The 22,791-nt window shown below is 37.9% G+C and overlaps 1 protein-coding gene across 1 annotated transcript in view; it reads right to left on the reverse strand.

Moving 5' to 3' along the window:
- Positions 1 to 510: 510 nt before the first annotated feature.
- Pnn (desmosome associated protein-like protein pinnin) overlaps positions 511 to 22,791 on the reverse strand; it is a 34,838-nt gene continuing 12,557 nt past the window's right edge. Inside the window, exons 6-9 of the mRNA XM_089858767.1 lie at positions 17,651 to 17,726; positions 8,107 to 8,262; positions 7,884 to 8,022; positions 511 to 2,453 (exon numbers count right to left, since the gene is read on the reverse strand). Of these exons, the coding sequence (XP_089714893.1) occupies positions 1,981 to 2,453; positions 7,884 to 8,022; positions 8,107 to 8,262; positions 17,651 to 17,726 (844 nt within the window). The 3' untranslated portion in view covers positions 511 to 1,980. The remainder of the gene's footprint in view (positions 2,454 to 7,883; positions 8,023 to 8,106; positions 8,263 to 17,650; positions 17,727 to 22,791) is intronic.

Here is a 22,791-nt window from a genome sequence, read left to right on the forward strand (position 1 = left end):
CTTACGAGGTTACCGCCCCCTTTTCGGAGAGTTGTTCTGCCAAGGCTACAGAGCGCGTTCGACGACAGGCAATGCCAGTCACTAACCTAAAGGCCGCCGACAGGTTATGGCAGCGCCCACAGAAAACCTCTCGTAAATCCCGTATAGAAGAAGGGGCTTTCCACTAATAAAACGTTTACTTTTTACACTGGTTATATTATGGTGGCTCACTTTCAATCGTGGTTTCTGTAGATCTAACACCAGAAATGATGAGATTTATATCATCTATTTCTGCTAACACTAGAATGCTATTAAAAATAGTTTAATTTAATGGTTAATTCTAGTTAAAATGAAATTAAACATGGAAAAGATTAAGTTTCCATGCTAGAATAGATTAATACGAAGCATTTACCTAAGAGATCGGTATTAATCAGGTAAAATTAATAATTTTGGCCAGCGAAATTTTTGTACAATATCTATAATGGAGTGTTATGATTGTACGCGACTTACAGAGAATAAAATTCAAGTCAATTGTTAAATGAGAAAAGTGTTTTAATCATTAAAGAAATGATGTACATTCTTTACAATACAAAATGTTTGCTATTGCTAAACAACTTCAAATGAAATAATCTTTATAGTTTAAAAAGGAGCAAAGGGAGAAGTGCCAGAACCGATTTATTTCAAATCGTAGGTTTCCCATTAGTTACCACGCACTTGTCAAAAGAAAGCCGCTAAGCCTTAGTCCGCTTCAAAAGCAACCCAATTCAAACATTGCCCCGTAATACAAAAGACAATTTCTCTAAATAATAGGCTTGGCTGCCATGATGCAAACAGTGCGTTTTCTAATTATTAACTACGTTAATTAAGCATAAAGATCTTCTTGACCCTTTTTATTATCCAATCGAAGTTTATTTAAACTAAAATGAAATGAAATGTATTATAATCTTTAAACGGATTTGAAAGACTTATTTCCTCTGAAAACCCGGCGTTTCTATAGAAATCTTTCCCTTTCAAACCACTTAAAGACTATAAAGCATGCTTTTAGGATTATAATTAAATTGTCGCGGGAAAAAGAAGTTAGCATTAATGCTTTTTTTTAATATAATGGCTCTTTGGCCAATAGACAATATATGGAGTTGGAATAAAGCCTTTTTCCTTACTGTAAATTTTCGTACAGCTAATAAGCTGTTTCAAGTCTTTCAGTCTAGTCGCTGTTACAAGGTGTGGAAAAAGCTGGCTGGCGATTTACTATGAAAACCGAGAGTGATTAGTGATACCTTTACACGATGGAAGAACTTAACTTTTCAGCTCTAGTCTTATGACTTAAAAGCCAAGTTGATATTCACAAATAATTCTACACTCTTAGTTAAACAAGCTTGAAAACACCGGGATTTTCCATAAAATACAGGAGCCAGCTCTTCAAAACATTTTATCAACGCATTGCAAGCGATAACTAACGATTAAAGTGTTAGCGTTAATCTCGCACGTTAATATCTGATTGTGTAAGTGCGGGAGGTATAAATCAGTTATAGCAGTCAATGGTGCCCTTAAATCTTGAACACAAGCGGTGTTACCCCATTGATTCCGCTCTTGCTAATAAACCAACAAATGGAATCAAAATCATCACGTGAGTGACCACTAATCAACGATCTTGGTTAACTTATTAGCGTGGTAGTTAAAAACGGAAAAAAATCTAATTCGACCCCTTGTTGTTTCATTAGCACAAATGAAATCTTCAGACCACAACTGATTTTCCTTCGAGATATAATGGTACCAAGGACTCTTCACTTATTTATGGCTCGCGGTTATTAATTAGCGAGGTTGACACTAATCCTTTAAATGATAGTTACCACTTCAGAAGTTACAATAACTTAATAAATGTTTTTTTGAGAATTTGCCCCACAGCCCGATGGTTCCGAAGTTGCCAATGACTATACAATAAAAAAAAGCCTTATAATACATAACTCTTTGTCTTTAATGGTAAAAAAAATGGTTATGTCCTTAATCGTAAATAGGCTCAAATTCTTGATCGCCAATGGGGGCATCAAGTGGCTTTCCACTTTCCACAATAGGCGTAATCTTACCCTCGCTTTCTGTTTGCATTGGCAATTCTTTTGGTTCAGTGGGAATGCTTTCTTTTTCAGTTTCCATATTACTAACGCGATTATCTAACAGACTCGAACCATTATCTTCAACTTGCGTTAAAGACGCCTTTTCACCCTCTACTACCGTCGCGGGTTCATCAGTTATGATGGGATTAACAACAGGGTCAGCTTCTTCCTTGAGAGTCAAGGTCCTGTCACCATCAGCCGCAGCAACTGCCTCTTCAGCCGAGGGTCCTAAGTTTTCCTTGTCGTCTTTAACTGGTTCAACAGTTTCTGTTTCGTCCTCATCCTCTCCACCATCTTTATGGTACAGTTCGTCAATCTCGGCCAATTGGGCGAAAATGTTTTCTTTTTGCTGTCTAATATTTTCTGTGGAAGTAAACGAATGATCATACGTTGGTCAAAATGTAAAACGCAGAAATATCAAGTAAGCTTAAAAGGAAATAACTGAAATGGTCAGACAACCATATATCACGGAGCTGTATTGAAGGAATGTCTACTAAAAAAGCTAGACATTATTTGTCCACAAAAAATGGGTATGAATTTTGACCCTTCCTCCAAACCTAGACGTGAGCTAGACAAAGATGGCATGAGACATTAGCAATTTAATTTCAGCTACCTAAGGTTTTTGACATGACGAATTTTAGAAATAGATTTCTAAAAACTTTCAAAGTGTACCTAATTAGCAAAGACTTACACCAGGGATAGATGTAATTTTGGAAACAAGAATGGAGAACGGTTAGTATTACTTCAGTCCGACTCATAGCCCAGTATAGAGCCCCTCCCTCCAACACGTAACGAAAATTTTAAATTATCTTATTGGCTCATTTAAACTACGTTTTGATGCCGTCGCTGACGGGAACGGCGAAAACAATTAATTTTTACCGCTGTCGCTATGACCCGCCTCTTCTTTCATACCGCCCCACCCCCGGTCCCCGGAAAAGGGCAGCCGGGACTTTGACGCGCGCCCAGATTACCCTGTTCTCCATTCCTGCTTCTAAAATTATATCTATCCCTGCTTACACAATTCAGCTCAACCCATTCTCCCATATTGGATGTTCGGCAACAAAAGCCTGGGTAGCGTTGGGTTTAAATTTTATTATGCTCTATTTTTCCTCGCGCAAGCATGGCGTAGAGATCGCAATAAAAGTCACAAAAGTGAAAAGGTAAGCCCTAACAGTTATACTGTAAGTTCATAAGATTTGTTCTTTAAGTTTGTCCATGAACCTTCAATCTAGAAGGACCAGAAACTGGAAGGTTTTTATCTGCTTACCAGGGTGGGAAATAAGAATTTATTTTAAACTGGACATTGGGCAATTGTTAACCCGGTCATTTGCCCAGTGCCACCGCTGGATCCGCCATTAAGATTCGGGTCCATTATATAGGAAGGTTCATGGTTTGTCACTGGTTACTGAGAGCTTGTCATTAAGTGACGTAGGTGAAACGTCATAGACTCTCGTAAAGCTACGCCTGGTGAAGCGCTGTCAAAGGCTTAGTACAGTCACACTAAAAACTAAGATAAAACCGCGTGTAGTCATTTCTGGCTTGTCATTCTCGAACTTGCTCTAAGTAAGACTTTAGCATTACGAAGGAAGGGGTGTCTCACACATATGGAACATATCTTATAAACTTATGGTTATACTCGTGTTAAACTAGCTCTAAGCAGGTCGCTGGAACAATAATGCAGGGCGACCACAACAAAGCCTTGAAAAAAATATGGGAAAATAGGAAATTTACAATTGATTTATAGGAAATTATAGGAGATGTATCATTAAAAAATAGGATATTTGCCATTGAAAAAATAAGAAAATATAGGTTTCAAATGATTTGGAATTAATAAGACATGATTTTCAATACATACTGAAACAGTATTAAACAATTCAATTTAAAAAGATTAAAAAAAATTCGATAGCCAGGTACCTCATGGAAATGACGGAATACTAAACTCAGGGCCCGATAAAGCAATTTTGCACACGCGGGCCGAGATAATGTGCGCCCCCTTAAGTCGGAAAAAAAGGAACAGCAAATGTTCCTTAGGGGAATAGTTTAACTCAATGCGCCCGCAACAATCCTTGCGCCCGGGGGCCAGCACCCCTCGCTCCCACCCCTTTAATCCGGTCCTGACTATAACATACTCAAAGGGCATCTCCCTATCTCTGGAACAACCAGAGTTACGAGCCTCCAAAGTTGGGGGTAATCATGCTATTCCTATGGAGGGGGTATGTTAGTGAACATTTTGCTTAATTACTCGGCCCCTGTTTACTCGATGCCCAAGTTTTTAGTATGGTTGGATGGGGGGGCTATATAGGACTATAACATAATCAAAGACCATCCTCGTATCTCTCTTAGAACCAGAGTTATGAGCCTCCAAAATTGGGTGTAATGCTGTTCCTATGGAGTGTATGTTTTTGAAAATTTTTCTCAATTACTCGGCTCCTTTTTACTCGATCCCTAAGTTTTTAGTATGGTTGGATGGTGAAATCAATGCGCCCCCAACAAGCCTTGTGCCCCATCGGCCTCCCTTTTATTCCGGCCCTGACTAAACTAAAACTGAAAACACGATCTGAAGCAGACAAGTTTTTTTAACTCTATTTTTGCCGCTTCCACATAACGTTTTCCATGGTGTAATATTATCGGAGTGCGAATTATGTTTCCTTAAAAGTGCCCTACATTGCAGCTAAGTTTCCTAAATAATAGTTCCATGGTGGCAGGCTGGCAGCATGGATTTATAATGCAAGCTAAACGTTAGCTTGCATTATTAATCCTTGGTGGCAGAAATGTAAAACTGCATTCATGTCTGTCACACTTCAAATTTTTGAGTGACATCTACTAAAAACAACAGTGAGCGCGCGCAAAATGTGAAAAAATTTCGAAAAATAGGAAAATATAGGAAAATTGACTAAATTATAGGAACTAATAGGAAGGTATCGAAAAAATAGGAAAAATTATAAAATATAGGAATTGTGGTCACCCTGAATAATGTTGACACGAGCTTGACATTGAGTTGAGAAAAGTACCACTAGAGTAGGCTTTGCGTTAACTTGCCTATTGGGGTACGTGGGACTGGGACACTTTTGAAAACATCGGGACAGAAGGGACAGCTACCATGTTTATCACGCGATGGCGTCGCCATCTCGAAGCCTAGATAAGAAATGTATAAATACATGTATTCTGGAAATCAGTCAAATTTCCCGCCTTTTCTTTTAGTTCCCTTGGTTGCACCGGGATGGATGGCGCCACAAGCGCGTGATATAGTTAATTGGGTCTTATATCCAAGCGGATGAAAGGCCACTCTAGTGGAACTTTTCTCAACTCGATGGAGCTGGATGCAAAATAATCCGTTATGGATGCTAAGTATTTTGAGACGGGGTGGGAAAGAAAGTTTCTTGAATATCCTAGCCCTAGCAGCAGCTACTATCTCTAATAGGAAGTTATAAAAAAAAGTTGGACCAAATATTACGTGTCCTATGACGTCCAAATTGAAATCCAGCCTAAATTGGGCGCCGCCATCTTTAAAATCGGCAAAAACGATTTATTTTGCCCAGAGATGGCGCTATATCTATTTCCGTTTTGGTCCAATAAATTGGGGGAATTAAGAGGGGAATCAAGGAATAATTCGGAACATGTAGTTGGCGATAGCAATACATGGGAAACCCGGTTACTGAACAATCCCTAGCGTTAGTTAATCCATATGTGGAACCATTCAGCCTCCGGTGGGACGCTAGAAAATGGGGGTGGAATACAATAAAAAATTGCGGGCGGTCTTCCTGATTCATCTGACGTAGGCCACCCTCCATTTTTTCGCGTATTCTACCCTCACTTCTAACGTCCTGCTAGAACTATGCGTGCCGATTTCAATCTGATCATGCATCATCCTTGTGAGCATGGATAAAGAATGCGCGTGAGGAAATTTGTTTTCACGCTACAGGATCGGCAACTCCCTATCTCGAACGACAGCTTATTCTGTATATACTCTGTTACAACGTCGGTTGTCAGCACGTGCAAAGCTATTTCTCTATGTAACTTAGCTTTGTACGTGCTGTCAAGAGACAAAAAACTTCAGGTTCTTCAGGATTTAAAATATCCGCGAGTTTTTTAGCTCGAGTGAACGGACCTCTATTCCTTAATTTCAAATACGTGTAGTAGGCTGTAGGCAATTTCACACGTATTTGAAACTAAGGCCTAGAGGTCCGTGCATTCGAGCTAAAAAACAACTTCCGGATATTTTAAATCCTGAAGATCCTGAAGTTTTTTGTCTCTTGACAGCACATACAAAGCTACGTTACATAGAGAAATGGCTTTACGCGTGCTGCCAACCGACGCTGTAACAGAGTGTATACAGAATATTCTGTCGCTCGAGATAGGGAGTTGCCTATCCTGTAGAGTGAAAACAAATTTCCTCACGCGCATTCTTTATCCATGCTTGTGAGTATGAGAGATTTTCAGCGGCCCTATTAATTTTTTTAAAGCAATTACCATCTTCAGAATTTGTTGCAAAATGGACTTTGGCTTGGCGACCCTAACACAACTTTGAAAATTGAATATAATTTAATAAGAAAGTTTCGGTGAGTTATCTCCATATTTTTACGCATATTTTAACACCCCTAATCAATTTGCCTTATTCCTGATCAGCGCCACCTACCCATAGCGGCGACTTTGAGTACTACTGTAATCGGCAAGCCAACCAGATGTCGCTAAAAATTTGGTGACGTCACTGACGGGCACTCCCGGGGTCTGACCAAAAATTAGCACGCTTTAAAGCTCGTTGAAGTTAATTTCAGCGTCATTATTTGAATTATATTATGAAATGGGACTAAATCAGGCTCCAAACTTCTTTGTCGACGATATCCAACACTTACCTAAAGGTAAAAACTTGTTTTATGGCGTTTTTGGAGCTTTTAAAGTAGCGCTACTCGCTAAGCCTTGGCGTGCTACCTTAAATTAAATAAAGCGGGCCAATTTTTGGTCAGACTCCGAGGCTGCGTTCATTAACGCTCAACGGAGGCTCCGTTGAATGCGCATTCGCCACTGAACAATTTTAGGAACTTCCGGTTTGACGTCACGATTGTAAGCGGAGGAGAGGCATCGAAGTCACCGGCTATAAGAGCCGATTACTCCGTTGAGCAACGCAATTTGTGACGTATCGTATCAGCAATGGCGGAAACTTATCTCCCTGAAGGATTTCGAGAAATTAATTTGACGGATAATTTCGGCAATGTTTATAAAATCGGTTTAGCAGCGACTGAATGCGAAAGAATGTCTGATAGAGTTTTATGAAATTTTTTCGATTATATCTATGAAGCTTAAAACGTTATTGGGTTTTAAAGTTTAAGCCTTGGCTAAGTTACTGGTCAGAGTTTTCTCCTATTTCAGTTAGCAGGCCCTCGCATATCCATTTCCATGAACAGTAAGCAGACGACACAACGCAAAGTTTGCAAAAAACCGTTCAGTAGCCTAATACAACGGAGCTCAACGCGTTTGGTCTCCGTTGAGCGTTACAGAACGCACACCGAGAGTGCCCGTCAGTGTCGTCACCAGATTTTTAGCGACATCTGGTTGGCTTGCCAATTACAGTAGTTCTCAAAGTCGCCGCTATGGGTAGGTGGCGCTGATCAGGAATAAGTCTAATTAAAAGTAACTGTTTTTTCTACTTCATCACCCCTTTAAACGTAGTCACATTGATATTATAATGAACTGGAGTTTAACATTGGTTTAAATGGAGCTGCTAATTTGCAATGGCAGTTGAATGGAACAAAAAAAAAAAAAAATTATACGAGCGTAAGTTTGTACTTTACGAACCTAGAATTCGTTCTCGAGATTCCGCGAACCTTTTTTCACTTTCAGGACAGGGTTTTTTTGGTTTGTAGGCGACAGATGGAGCACACTTCGTCATGATAAAATTCAGCAACAACAGCTGATTCTTTTCCCATTCATCATGCTTAATAAAGGAAATATACAAGAATTATGATAAAATTTAAAAGAAATAACAATTACAAATGCTAAGACTAAGACTAAGACTAACCAATTGCACAATTTCCAATTTCTGTTCAATTCTGCGCATTTGAGCTTGTTTCTCTCTCCTGGTGAGAAAGAGACCTTGCCTTTCCTTACGCATCTCTTCCTTCTCCTTATTGGCGGCTTCTTCCAACTTCTGTTCAATTTCCGCTCGCTTTTGGAACTAATTAAAAACACTAACTTTTAGTATTTAATAAGATTTTAAACAGCAAATTAAAAGTAATAAAGTTTTTGTTCAACAGGCTGAGGGCAGCTAGCATTCATAAACAATTTTGTAATATTTATTAATTAAAGTGTTAGAGTCACCAAAAATCGCTATTTTTAAAACTAAAAGGTTTTATTCCCATCTGAAAGATCAAATCTTTCTGATTCAGAATATCAATTTATATATTGCATTATAACTTTTCAAATGTTATTAAACCCCGGCTTTCGGAACCTACTCGCAGAATTTTTTAAAATTATTTTGACAGTTAAATTTCGCGGTACCCCTGGTGACGTCACGATTGGAGCGCGCGTGAACCGCGACTCCGCAAGTCCTATTTTTTTTTATTGATAGGTGGTGCTTTCAAAGTGATCGAATTTGACGCGCGCGCTATGTTTAAAAACTAGGCTTAGCTCTCGTAATGAAATCTGTCTCGCGCTGGTCAACCTCTTATGACGTCACCAGGAGTATATTTATAACTTATTCCGTCTTAATGAGGTATGTGAAATATCAATTTTCCTTTTCATATTACAAAATGAATAAATTTCTAAGACTTTTTTCTTTGGATCTACTGTTATTATAACCCAATTGATGTTTTAAAACGAAAATTAGCCACTTTTCAAAAAACGTGGCACTAACACTTTAAAGTGTTAGTGACATAATTTCCGTCATCCACAAACTTAAATTGCGCTAAAAATCCTTCAAAAATCTAGTTTATTATTATATGTTTACTTTTTTTATTTGGTTTCGTAGCAATTTATAAAATTGCAATAAAAGTATTGTGTTTGGAAAAGGCCTAGATAAAGTTTTGTTTCGTTTGACGACGTAGTAAGGAGAAATTTTCTCTCTAGATGTCGCTCACGTGACGCCTGTCTCAGCGCCGCGTTAAGCCTATTTTATTCAGATTCGCGCGGCATTGGTATACTTGGGAGTCTTGGGCGCTCGCGCTTGGCTTTTCCGCGAGATGCCGTGAGTGACGTAGCAAGAAGAAAAACCCGCCAAAAATCTTCTCCACAAATTTGCTTTTGCCCCCCAAATTTCAAGTTTTCGAAGCGTTTTTTTTTCTGTGTTTAAATATCTATCAAGCATATTTTTGGAATCAGAAGAGTTTAAATAAAAGTAAGGTTTTCTTTAGATTTGAGATAATTTTTAAATAACGTCACTATTCCTTTAATTTCACCATCTTGATTCTCTAATTAAGTTCACGTGATTTTTTAAATCCTTTTGGATCGTTAACAATATCGTTATTTAAGTTTAATCAAACTAACGAAACATTAACTGCAAATACGCCCAAGAACACAGCGTAAAACTAATTTAAAGGGACTGTGAAATAGGCATCAACGGGCGCGTAAAAATTATCTGAAATACGTCACAGGCAATACGTGACAACAAGATACAAAGACTCCACATAGAGTGGGACTGGACACCTAGTCCTTGTTTTTCGCGAGATTCCAGCGCCAATAGGACTTTCTGAAAAAAACCAAAGGAATCCTGGGTAAAAGGTCCGACAGCAGTTCATTCGAGTCAGTTCAGTTCTAGCAGCAGCCAATCAAACCTAATTATACTAGCTCAGTACTTATGCAGGCCGCTTTCTGTCCAAAATTTAACGTCATAGTCGTATTTTTGTACATTCGAGTTTCCAGTTTCTGTTAGTTATTATTTATACTTAATTTCGTAAAATAGTGTAAATATTATCTATTTATAACAGTTAAAAAATCCGTTAAGCCTAACTATATCCCGGGGACCTTTTAAACAAGGTGCCCCGGGCTCAGAAACTTTTTCGGAAAGGCCTATTCCCGGAAGCGGTAGTTTTCGAAATAACACGAACTAAGCTTCATTGAACCACGCCTCAAATAATTTTTACCCACCCGCCGTTGCCTTCTTTATAGTCCGTTTAAAACAAAGTCCCTATGGATCACGCCACTTTAACTTTTCCCTGACTTTGTCCGCTACAGTGTGAATAGCTTGAGCCTTGATTCTGTTTCAAGAGTTACGACACTAACTTCAGCAATTTTTATTCAAAGAAAGCGGACTAAACTCTGAACTACTATTTTGTTCTTCACGTGTCGCTCAGGACATCACAGCGATGACAGAAGCTCGTTAGCCTATCAGGGAAGGAAATGAAATTTAAGGTTTTACAGATTTGTTAGGGCGTGTGCCATCATTATTTATTCCCTTCTGCTGATAGTACCATAAGTTTATAAGATATGTTCCTTCCATAAGTATGACACTTCCTGTAGATCGAGAGCTAGTTCGAGAACGACAAGCGAGAATTGACTACACCTGGTTTTGCAGTCCATATCCCTATTAATAAAAACTGTCATTGTAGACAAAGACTGGAAAGTGTAAAAGATAAGGTTTGAAAATGAACTGCCTGAAGTAACAGATATTAAAATTTTCACTTTTGAAGACATCATTATAAAACATCAATTATTTTAAAAAATTCTTATCTTACTTTTTTTCACCAAAATTACTTCGGGAAAGTATTTTAAAAAGGAACATGCGCGTTATTTTAAAAATACTACGGCTTTACATTTTATTTTTTATCAAAAATTTAAAATTAGGTAGAAAATTGACCCTATAACGTGAGAAAATCGTTGAGAGCTTACAAAATATAAACCGTATTAAAACTTTACAAAACGTATTCTTAAATTGTAAAGCTTTCAAAGTAATAAATATTAACGTGCTGTGTTGCTCTCAAAGATCACGATTAATCTACAGATCTTTTCGACACTAATAACTAAATCACAAAGAAAAGGCCTATATTATTTTCCGCTTCGCAATATTTTCAATTTTAAAATATAAAAATTTAAACTCTTCAAGAGAAATCTTTTCAGATATCGAAGCATTTGAATCTCCTAGAATCAAATGTTAGTTGAAAGTAAAACCAGTACCAAGCTAGTATCCCTTAAACCCTTCTAGGTGACAACTACTATTGAGGACAAAATACTTGGTAAATATTGCTGAAAAATATTTCGGGAAAATGAAATTTTGGTGAAAAAAAGTAAGATAAGAATTTTTTAAAATAATTGATGTTTTATAATGATGTCTTCAATAGTGAAAATTTTAATATCTGTTACTTCAGGCAGTTCATTTTCAAACCTTATCTTTTACACTTTCCAGTCTTTGTCTACAATGACAGTTTTTATTAATATCTGTCACTTCAGTCTTCATATTAATTAAAATTCTTTAAAATATGGGAGAAAAAGTCCTAGGCCGTTGCGCGTCCATCGGTAATCTAGCTTAAATACCAGCCGTCGGTAATACGGCTTAATTACCGGTCGTCGGTAATCTAGCTTAATTACCGGTCGTCGTTAATCTAGCTTAATTACCGGTCGTCGTTAATCTAGCTTAATTACCGGTCGTCGGTAATCTAGCTTAATTACCGGTCGTCGGTAATCTAGCTTAATTACCGGTCGTCGGTAATCTAGCTTAATTACCGGTCGTCGATAATCTAGCTTAATTACCGGTCGTCGGTAATCTAGCTTAATTACCAATCGTCGGTAATCTAGCTTAATTACCAATCGTCGGTAATCTAGCTTAATTACCAGTCGTCGGTAATCTAGCTTAATTACCAATCGTCGGTAATCTAGCTTAATTACCAGTCGTCGGTAATCTAGCTTAATTACCGGCCGTCGGTAATCTAGCTTAATTACCGGTCGTCAGTAATCTAGCTTAATTACCGGTCGTCGGTATTACCAGTCGTCGGTAATCTAGCTTAAATACCATTCGTCTGTAATGTAGCTTAATTACCAGCCGTCGGTAATCTAGCTTAATTACCAGTCGTCGGTAATCTAGCTTAATTACCAGCCGTCGGTAATCTAGCTTAATTACCAGTCGTCGATAATGTAGCTTAATTACCAGTCGTCGGTAATGTAGCTTAATTACCAGTCGTCGGTAATCTAGCTTAATTACCAGTCGTCGGTAATCTGGTTTAATTACCAGTCGTCGGTAATCTGGTTTAATTTCCAGTCGTCGGTAATCTGGTTTAATTACCAGTCGTCGGTAATCTAGATTAATTACCCTTAATTGGTAATCTAGATTAATTACCCTTAATTGGTAATCTAGATTAATTACCCTTAATTGGTAATCTAGATTAATTACCCTTAATTGGTAATCTAGCTTAATTAGCCTTAATTCGTAATCTAGTTTAATAGCCTCTAATTGGTAGTCTAGTTTAATTAACTCTAATTGATAATTTATTTTAAGAACGTTTAATTGGTAAAGTACTTTAATTATTTAAATTCGTAATCTAGTTTATTTATCTTTAATTGGGAGTCTAGTTTAATTATCTTTTATTGGTAATCCAGAATAATTAGCAGGGAAAAGTTAAAATGTCCATTAAGCTAGTTTGAATTTGACTATATCCGCGACAATTTAGACCCGTGTGTTTTGAAGGCGTCGCTGTAGCGGCCGCGTCAACGTCACTGCAGCAATATTAAAGCCGTCTTATCTCACTATCGATAGGCCATTCCAACCAAAAGGCATTAAGAAGAAACAATCGGATTATTATGAGGCACTATACGTCAAAAAAGGCCAACATTGGTCTCGCTGATATTTCCTAATAAAACAGTGTATAAATGCTAAAATATCGCAGATTGGGGTAGTTTTTAAAATTTAAAATTAAACATACTTAAAATAAATTTTTCTCAAAAACCTTAAAAATGGTCCTAGAAAAAGGTTTAAATTTTGATATAAAACCGTTCCCAAACGTAACAAACGAAAATTTCATTTCAAAAGGGTGGCGACAAAATGGCTAAATTTGAAAAAAACTCCATGTTATTTCTATGGGAAAATTTAACTTTTTCACCAAAAGGGCTGAACATAGATATATATACGGGTCTAGATACACTTCCCCTCTGTTAGGCCCTTTAAAAAATGCGGAGGTGAGAACTAGCAGTCGACGCTTTACGGAGGGGGAATTAGATCCAAACGCCATCTATTGAGAGTTTCAAGAAACAAAAAAACGAAAAATTCGAATATGAAAAGAGCGGGAAATTCAAATTAGGCTTAACTTTTCAAATAGCTTTACGTATTTTTGATCTCCTTTATACGTGTAATTATGTTCTTAAGTGAAATAAATAGTTTTTACGTAAAAGAAGTAGTGTTTTTAATGAAATGTTAGTGAAATAAGGCATTAAAGATGGTTAACAGTTGTTCTTTCACACATTGTCATAATTTATCAACTTCTGGAAAGGAATATCTTTTCATAAGTATGATTAAAAGTTTGTTTACCACCTCGAAACCAAATAATAACATTATAACTACCAAATACAATTGCAAAGCATCAGCACGCCCGCTGGCAAAAGTTATTTATCCAATTTTTTAGCTTTCAAAATTCAGCGATAGATGGCGCACTAGGTATCTTCCCCCGGGAAAATCGCGTCGACTGCTAGCTGTCATCTCCGTATTTTCCCCCGATTCAGTAGGGTATCTAGACCCGTATATATATCTATGGGGCTGAATCATTTTATGCAAATGAAAACCACCCTTAGCAACTTTATTTTTTTATAAAATAAACTAATGAGTGGATCTTTTTGAAATTTTAACCACATATTGAGGGCCCGAATTGTAGTTCTGTGGAATTTTTTCAAAGCAGTTAATACGATACAAAAAAAGTTATAACCAATCAAAAAATCATCCTTATACATTAAAGTCGGTATGAAGTCTTATCTAAGAGAGCTATCGCTCTCCTAGAATTTACTCTGCACTAAGCCTTTGACAGTGCCTCACCAGGCGCCGTTTTACGAGAATCTATGACCTACGTCACTTCATGATTAATCCATGGATTAACTAACGCTATAGGGATTGTTCACTAACTGGGTTTCCCATGTAATTCTATCGCCAACTACATGTTCCGGATTATTCCTTGATTGCCCTCTTCATTCCCCCAATTTATTGGACCAAAACGGATGTAGATATAGCGCCATCTCTCGGCAAAATAAATCGTTTTTGCCCAATTTAGGCAGTATTTCAATTTTGACGTCATAGACCACGTGATATTTGGTCCAATTTTCTTATAACTTCCTGTTAGGGATAGTAACTGCTGCTAGGGGGCGTTTGGAACATGCATGCGTTATCTTTTTGGGGGAACGAACTATCCCTAGCGTTAGTTAATCCATGATTAATCGGGTAGCAATGCCGAATCGAATAGTTTATTTCAAATCGAATACCGAATAGTTAAGCCTTGGTAAATATTTTACTACGCGATTAATCGCGAATACTTGACCCCAATGATCGCGAATACTAGGCTCAACTATTCGCGATTAATAGGGTAGCAATGCCGAATCGAATAGTTTATTCCAATTCGAATACCGAATAGTTAAGCCTTGGTAAATACTTTACTACGCGATTAATCGCGAATACTTGAACCCAATGCTCGCGAATACTAGGCTTAACTATTCGCGATTAATAGGGTAGCAATGCCGAATCGAATAGTTTATTCCAATTCGAATACCGAATAGTTAAGCCTTGGTAAATACTTTACTACGCGATTAATCGCGAATACTTGACCCCAATGCTCGCGAATACTAGGCTTAACTATTCGCGATTAAATCGGGTAGCAATGCCGAATCGAATAGTTTATTCCAAATCGAATACCGAATAGTTGGTATATTTTATACTACGCGATTAATCGCGAATACTTGACCCCAATGCTCGCGAATACTAGGCTTAACTATTCGCGATTAATCTGGTAGCAACCCTAATATTCGCGAATAGTTAATACAAAGCAAGGAGAAAAACTTTTAGAATCTCCTATATTTCAAAATACCTCTCCTAATTGGTGGCCAAGTATTTCTTAAAATTTTCCAAGGTACATGCTGGTAGTTTTTGATGGGAGACAAATAAAATTGGGAGTATACGTCGTTTACCAGGGGGCCCTACCATTACGTCATAGTTTTCGCTACCGCCATCTAGCGTCGAAGTAAAGCTTTGTAAAATTCGGTATTTTTGTCTCTTTAAACGTCGGTGTTTAAACAATGAGATAGAAATATGTATTGAACCTAGAGTTACAATTCAAATCGGCTTACAGCGAAACACATTGTTTTTATCAAGCACGTTTATCAAAACATGACAGCGCCATCTGTGAGAATTTCACGGAACCAATTACAGCTTTCACTTGCCAGGGAGCCCAGTCAGAAATTTAAATTCCTTATATAGGAAATATAGGAATTTTTTCCCGGTATTATAGGATTTTATAGGAGAAAAAAATGTGTTTTTATAGGAAAATATGGGACTAAAAATGCTCGTATATAATACAATTTTGGGGCTTAAACTATGTAGAAAAATCTCAAAAAAAGAAAAAAAATAATAACTAGGCCTAATTGGATTTTACTTGAAAAATTCAGAGGAACATAATTAAAATATAAGAAAATATAATATATAAAAAAATCCTAAGCGAGCTCCGCAATTTCGGTGTCTATTCAAATGTGATCTCGATAAAAACGGCGAAATTTTGATAAATTTGATGCTAAACTATACGACAACTTGGACTATGTCAAAAATATAGGATATTATAGGACCTTTCGTGAATATATAGGATAATACAGGACAGGTTCAAAAATATAGGATTTTATAGGAATTATAGGACCGCTGGGCTCCCTGACTTGCTAATTTGCAATCAGAAACATCGTTATGATTTTTATTTCATCTATTTATTAGATTAAAAAGGACTATAGAGTTTTTATTATTTAACTCGCGTATTTTATTTAACACGTTTAAAGAACTGCCTTGATCAGTCTGGAAAATAGCAGTGCACTTCCTCTGGTCCAAAACCAGTTTATTAATTGCTTGGACTAGTTTTTTAATTCAAAAAGTGGGGGTTACTGGTAATCGGGACCAGTTTATTAATTGCAAATTTATAGGAGAACAAAGGCTGGGACCACTGAGAGACCAGTTTATTATTTAGGACACTAGGGGGGGGGGTCACTGGTCCCAAGGACTAGTTTAAAAATTATCCTTATTTCCCAGACTGGTCTTGATAGCTTGCTACGCAGATTATAGCAGCAAACTGTAATAAAAAAGTTCTTCAAGTGATTAATAGGTGGCGCCACCCGTATTTGATAAAGATTCATGCTCGACAAAAAGTGTATCGCGAAACGTCGATCTCAAGATCCCACGTTATGACTCTAGGTTTAATACATATATTCTATCTCATTGTGTTCAAAACCATCGTCTGAAATCCTTTTTCGCGGTGAATCCGATGATTTGAACATATTTTTTAATTCTCATTGGTAATTAGTAAGTTTTGAAAAATAAAAATGGCAAGTTGGGGTAGAACATGTTCCGTTCTTGGCTGTAAAAGTAGTGATAGGGATTTAAGGAAGTGGAGATCGCGGGTTTGCACACTTCATTCTGGACCTGACAAAGGGTTAACTCTGTGTTATAAAGATTGTTGTTGTCCGCGGTAATTTTTAAAATACGGAATAAAATCAAAGTACAGAATTCGCTCACTAGATGGCGCTTACCAAAAACTACTAACATTTAAAACATCGCGTATATTTTTTTAAACAAAGTGGGTCTTTCTACTCTGTAGAGAGAGCTACAGTGCCAAGACGGCAAAGCCCTAAATTTATGGCAGTCGGTATTTGATATTAGTATTAGTAACTCTCACTTGGGTCGGGCGTCTCTCGGGTACGAATGTCAAAAACCGTTCTTTCCTTCAACTTCGATCAGAGCACCAGTTTTTTAATTTTTCGGGTTTTAGAAATGAAAGCCCAAAACGGAATCAGTTTTTTAAATCACAAAATTAAAATTGCCCAATATTCTCTACCATTCAGTCACTTAATTTTTGGTGACGCAGTGAGTCAGTGAAGTCACATCCTTAGCGTGGCTAGTAAAAGCTTCAAACTTCGTCACTTGTTAATTACTGAGCTTCGTTTGGCTTCTAGCAATTTGCCACCATGGAGCAATATCAAATGAGGCATAGAGGCATATAATGCAATTTTAAAAGAGCTTCCGTTCTCACTCCAAGAAAATTAAACCATATATATATTAATTTATATGGATGGGTTAAACCGGGGGGGGGGGGGTAAGTCGACCTTCTAACCCTTGGGTCAATAACGAGTGATTATTTGTCACGCATGTCGGGTTCCTCTCAAGTCAATAAAGGATAATTATTTGTCACACATGTCGGGTGTCTTTCCGATAAATAAAAAATGATCAGGAGTCGCGTAGCTTTATGACGACAGATCATATGATATGATCTGTGCTCATCTTGGTGTGATATGTTATTCTAACTTTAGAAGGAAAAGCACTGTCCTTTTGGCATTATTTAAAATATATTTGACAGCTGATAATTTTATTCAGTTTTAAGGCGACTATAATTAATTTTAAACATCTTTCTGACCTGATCTTTTCTCTTGGTCTCCTCATTTTGAAATTTTTGAAGAGTTCCCAGAATCATTCCAAACATCCTCCGGTTTCTAAATTAAATAAATAAATAAATATTAAAATTTATAATATCCTTGATTAAATTGTCCAAAAGTACCCGAAGCGTCACCGCATATAAGTAACGTGAGAGAGCTTCAATTTTATAAAACCATTTGGGATATATACGCTTAAGACCAGAAGGGGATAATAGAAGAAGGATGCCACTCTGTATCATCTTAATACATTTGTTACGTAACGTCATTCTTCCCAGGCGAAGGAGCCCTTTTTGTTTGCTCTCCCGCTTATCAAACTTCAGATGGGCATCGCACCGAGCTAGGGTCAATTCTCTAACTGTTTGGTATTTACTAAATCCTCGGCAATCAACTCCCTAACCTCGTCTTGGAGTGAGACAAAAATCCACAAGTGCGTCTTGCCAAATAGTTTAACGCAAATAGACTAATGATGAGGGAACTATTTATCGCGTATGTGATTCGGTTTAGTAACCTTGCTCCAAATGTAAAATGATGTTGAGAAGAATGACGTTACACTTATCCCGCTTTGTGCTGGTACACTTCTCTCGAAGAGAAGTATTATATACTTCTGTTAAGACGTAATTTGACTACAATTCTCATTTTCTCACCTAAGATATATTTGACTACAACGGCTTTAATTTTCTGACGCGCCTGATGTGAAACGTCACAGTGATGCTGCAAGTGTATTTTCTCTCTAATAATAGAGCTATTTCAGTGGGGGAAAAATTTCGTCTGCTACGAAAATTGGGCCTGCCTTTGAGTGTAGGGCGGCCATTTTATGAGGGTTTTCTCTATGGGCAAATAGCATTGGTGACGTAGCCATTACCCCCTCTGAAATAGCTCTATAAGCACAATTAAGGCTATACTGACGATACATCACACATTCTAGTACAGAAGCAATGAAGGTAATCAAAAGTATATAGATATAAAAACAAAAAGTACATATCATTAACAATTTCCTGCCTTTGGCTGTAGACGACGTGCAAACTGAGAAGCAAACTACCCTCCTCTCAACTTCCAACAAAAACTAAGCAATCAGGGATGAGCTATATCAGTTGAAGAGGGGAAACGTCACAGTTGGGCCTGCCAATAAACGGAGCCGCTTTTCACCCTCCCTCCCTCCGTGCGGGCCGCTGAAGAACTCTATGCTTAATTTCCCGCACGATATGGCGCCTAGGCGGGGACTAGCGAAACCCCGCCTCAAAATCTCTCCTTTCCCCCGAATTGAAATAGCTCTATAGAAAGTAGTACATGATGCTGGCGATCCAAAACTTTAAGTCCATTAAATTAGCCTAGGAAGGCAGGCCCGTAGCCACGGGGGGGCACCAGGGGGCAATGCCCCCTCAAAAATATATCCTGCCCCCTCAAATAAGATTTCGGTTTGCCCCTAAATGCCCCCTAAATATTTTCCAATGCCCCCTTATCAAATTAACTTTTTATTTTGGTACACAAATATTAAAACTATTTAGAATGTATATCAACATATTTTAGACTTTATTGTCTTTATCTGTGTATATTCCTGATAAACTTGAATTTTTTTTAGCTTTTGTCGTTATCCTTGATATATATCGCTGGTTTTGTCATCCAGGACCAAAATATTATGTCGGGGTACAGCGAGGGGTCGGGCGTTTTGGAAAAAGTGTTCGGGATTTCGAAATCCAATTTGATTTCTTCGGATTCCGTTTGATTTCAGAATTCGATAAAATGCAATGAATTTCATCGAATTTTGAGATTTTTCCCATGATTCCGTCGGATTTTGCTATTTTTCTCGTTATTTCGACGGATTTTGCGATATTTCCATTGATGTCGTTGGATTTTGAGATTTGTTACGTGATATCCTCGGATTTTGAGAATTTCCCCTTGATTTCGTCGGATTTTGTGATTTCTTTGGATTTTGGATTTCGTGAATTTTGTAATGGATTTCACGATTTCTTTACTGATTTTGTGATTTCGCTTCTGATTTCGTGATTTTTATGTTGATTTCGTGATTTCTTAGTTGATTTTGTGTTTTTTTCCTGATTTTATGATTTCTTTAATGATTTTGTGATTTCGTTGCTGATTTTTTATTTGATTTCAAAATCAGCATTGATTTCGGATTTCTTAAGTTGGATTTCACGGGTAGCGTACGGGAATTAATGAATGACCGACCCCTCGGGGTACAGACTTACATTTGACGCCTCAACAGCGACTTGCGAAGTTGCGAGGCAAGCTTTTCTTGCCCTACTCGCGTATTTTCACTTTAACGACGAGCTATGTCACTTGAAAGAAAGTGAAACTTAACTTCCCTAGCCTACGAAAAAGATCTGACTTGAAATTTAGATTTAGAATTGTTTATTAACAATTTATTTTTTTTAAACTTTTTAAAAAAAGTTTGATTTTCAATTGTTAAATGAGTGTCAATAATGAAATACCTTCGGAAATATTTATTGTCTGACATTTTGATATTTATGTTATTCTACAAAAAAAATTCCATTTGCCATGCCCCCTCACAGAAAAATACTGCCCCCTCTGCGTAACGTTTCTGGCTACGGGCCTGTAGGAAGGGGTAAGACATGAACATTCTATATAATGGACCAGAATCTTAATGGCGGATCCCATGTTAAAGTTTTCTCGCTAAACTGTCCCAAATGAATAAAGAAAAAAAAGCTAGCAGACGACAAGGTCTTGGAGAAAGACGGTACAATGGCCGCGTGGTCTCATTTCGCTAAGCCTTGGGACTAATGATAGTTTTTTTGTATCCATTTAAAAGTAAAGTTTAATAAAGTAATGAAAAATAGGAAAAATAAAGATTTGCGCGTTTGGCAACTGTGAAAGTGATTCTAGGTTTTGTACCCTTCCCAAAACCATCACGTTTGTTTACGCTGTACCGCGGTGCGCGTACCCTGCAAGATTGGCGGGCAACTGCGCAGACGTTGTATTCAGAAAAAAAAAACCTCTAGATTGAAGGTTCATGGCTCAGAACACCTTTTGGCCCCATGAATGGGGGGGTTAGTTTTCTGCCCCTTTCCTAACCCTGTTAGAAATCTCGAGCTCCTCTCTAGGAAGTCTTTCTTCACGTGAGCGGGGCGTGACTTCTTCAGCCCATGAACGCTGGATTCTAGAGAGGGTTCGGTTTTACAGTGGAAGGGGGGCGTTTTCCAGTCCCTTTTGAGATCCAGCGTTCATTTTCAGCCAATAGCTGTTTCTCTCCCAATGGGCAAATTTAGGCGTACGAGTCGCGCCTAAAGCAGAGATCTGAGAAAAGTTATGGCGAGGTGGCGAATGAGTCGCTCTTCTTTGATTACTTCCTAGGCTAATTTAATGGACTTCTGGTAATAGTAGTAGGCTGCTAATTTATAAGCCTAGTCACCCGTACACAGATTGGGGGGGTCGACACTATTCTGAGATGAAGGAGGGATTCTCATATTACATCATGGCGCAAACAAGCTTCAACGAAGGGTACTTTTTGTTTTTATATCTATATACTTTTGGTACAATGATGTCAAACTTGAAGACCCAAATATTTCTGCCAATATTTTCTTCAAAATAAATAACATAATACGACAGGGTTTTTACGAAATTTTTACATTGAAAATCCTTGACTTTTCCAGGTTATCCCTGACCAAATGTTGCCTATATCCCTGACCATTTTAAGGTCAGGGATGAAACTGGAGGTCAGATTTTGTTGGCTTAAATCGGAAAATAGCACGAGACCCGCGCGAGTCCTCGCAGCCTGTTTTCATAAAAATTTGTGGGTACTCGCGAGTCGCCCGTAAGGCTAGTAACATTACTTCACGAGTCCATTTTTACCCTTTACGAGACTTTTCTCATTGAACTAGTCCATTCCTTCTTCGCGAGGGGTCAACTAAAGCAAGCTACACGACGCGTTTCAGTACCATAAGCCACTCGTTTACGCGTTTAGCAGCGCATGATCGAGTAGGCTATGTCACTCCACAACGCAGGCAAAGCCTGATATAGCTTTATTTGACACGCGCGATAACCGATAACGCATTACATTTCACAGTCCGTGGCTGCGTAATTGTCACTTGTCAGTGCAGGCGCTCTTACACGAGGCTAGCAAAGGCTAAGGTATAAGAGAATGTCTATTAATTTTTATGTAATATGTCCATTAAAAGGAGGGTAAATTGGAAAATCTGCATAGTGAAACATTCACGAAATACAGTCTCCGAATGATTTTAAAATTCAAATTAGGTTCAGATTTTTAAGGATAATTTAAAATAAGCCCCTACGACTAATCGCATTACGCCCTGCCTTTTGTTAACAAAATAATCGTGGCAGGCTTCGTGTCGAACTAAATTTTAGGCGAGTTTGATAAAATTTGCGGGCGATGTTATAACAGGGTTCGTACAAATTTTTGGAATGTAATTCCCCGACTTTTTTAGGTTTTCTCTGACTAAATTCCACAAAACAACGTAAAAAACAAAATCACTTCAACTTCCACTTCACTTTCCCTTGAAATATATTTTTTTGAAAACTATTTTTTCATTTGTTTAAGCAATAGCGGCTCCATTATCACCCTTTGCATTCTGGCCAACCTTCTGGACACGAATTTTATCTTTCCAAAGGCAGGAACCAATCAGACCTCGTCAAACTCATTAAGGGTTTTTCAGGGCTAACTTTGGAAATTGGTAAAAATGGACGCGCATAAAACGGCGAGCTTTAAGGGCCGTCCACACTGAGCTACGCTTTGGCACGCGCCACTTCGCGTAGTTTCCGACAAGCGCGCAAACGCGGTACATTGCAACTCGAACAATTTGCTTCGCTGTTCCATTCAGTCCATGGATGAAGGATGCGCGTGAAAAACATTCGACGCTCAACAGGATGTGCGACTCCCTATACTAAAAAGTAATCAAGTCGATACTAGCGCCGCCTGGCTAACAGCGCTGGAAACCCTCGCGGGAAAAATAAAAAATACTGGAAATAAGAAAAAAAAACTCTGTTTTGCTTCAAGCAGACGACGCTAAGGAAAAAAAAACATTGAGTTGAGAAAAGGTAGGGTAGCTACGTTCCCGCAGAAATTGAAAGAAAGGGGTAGGTCCACCCTCGATAAAGGGGAGTTTAGGAGTTAGGTAAAGTTAATGTGCCC

The sequence above is a fragment of the Phalangium opilio genome, unplaced genomic scaffold, assembly GCF_054372755.1.
Source record: "Phalangium opilio isolate 3A_F unplaced genomic scaffold, DU_Popi_V2 ptg000329l_1, whole genome shotgun sequence".
NCBI classification, from domain to species: domain Eukaryota; kingdom Metazoa; phylum Arthropoda; class Arachnida; order Opiliones; family Phalangiidae; genus Phalangium; species Phalangium opilio.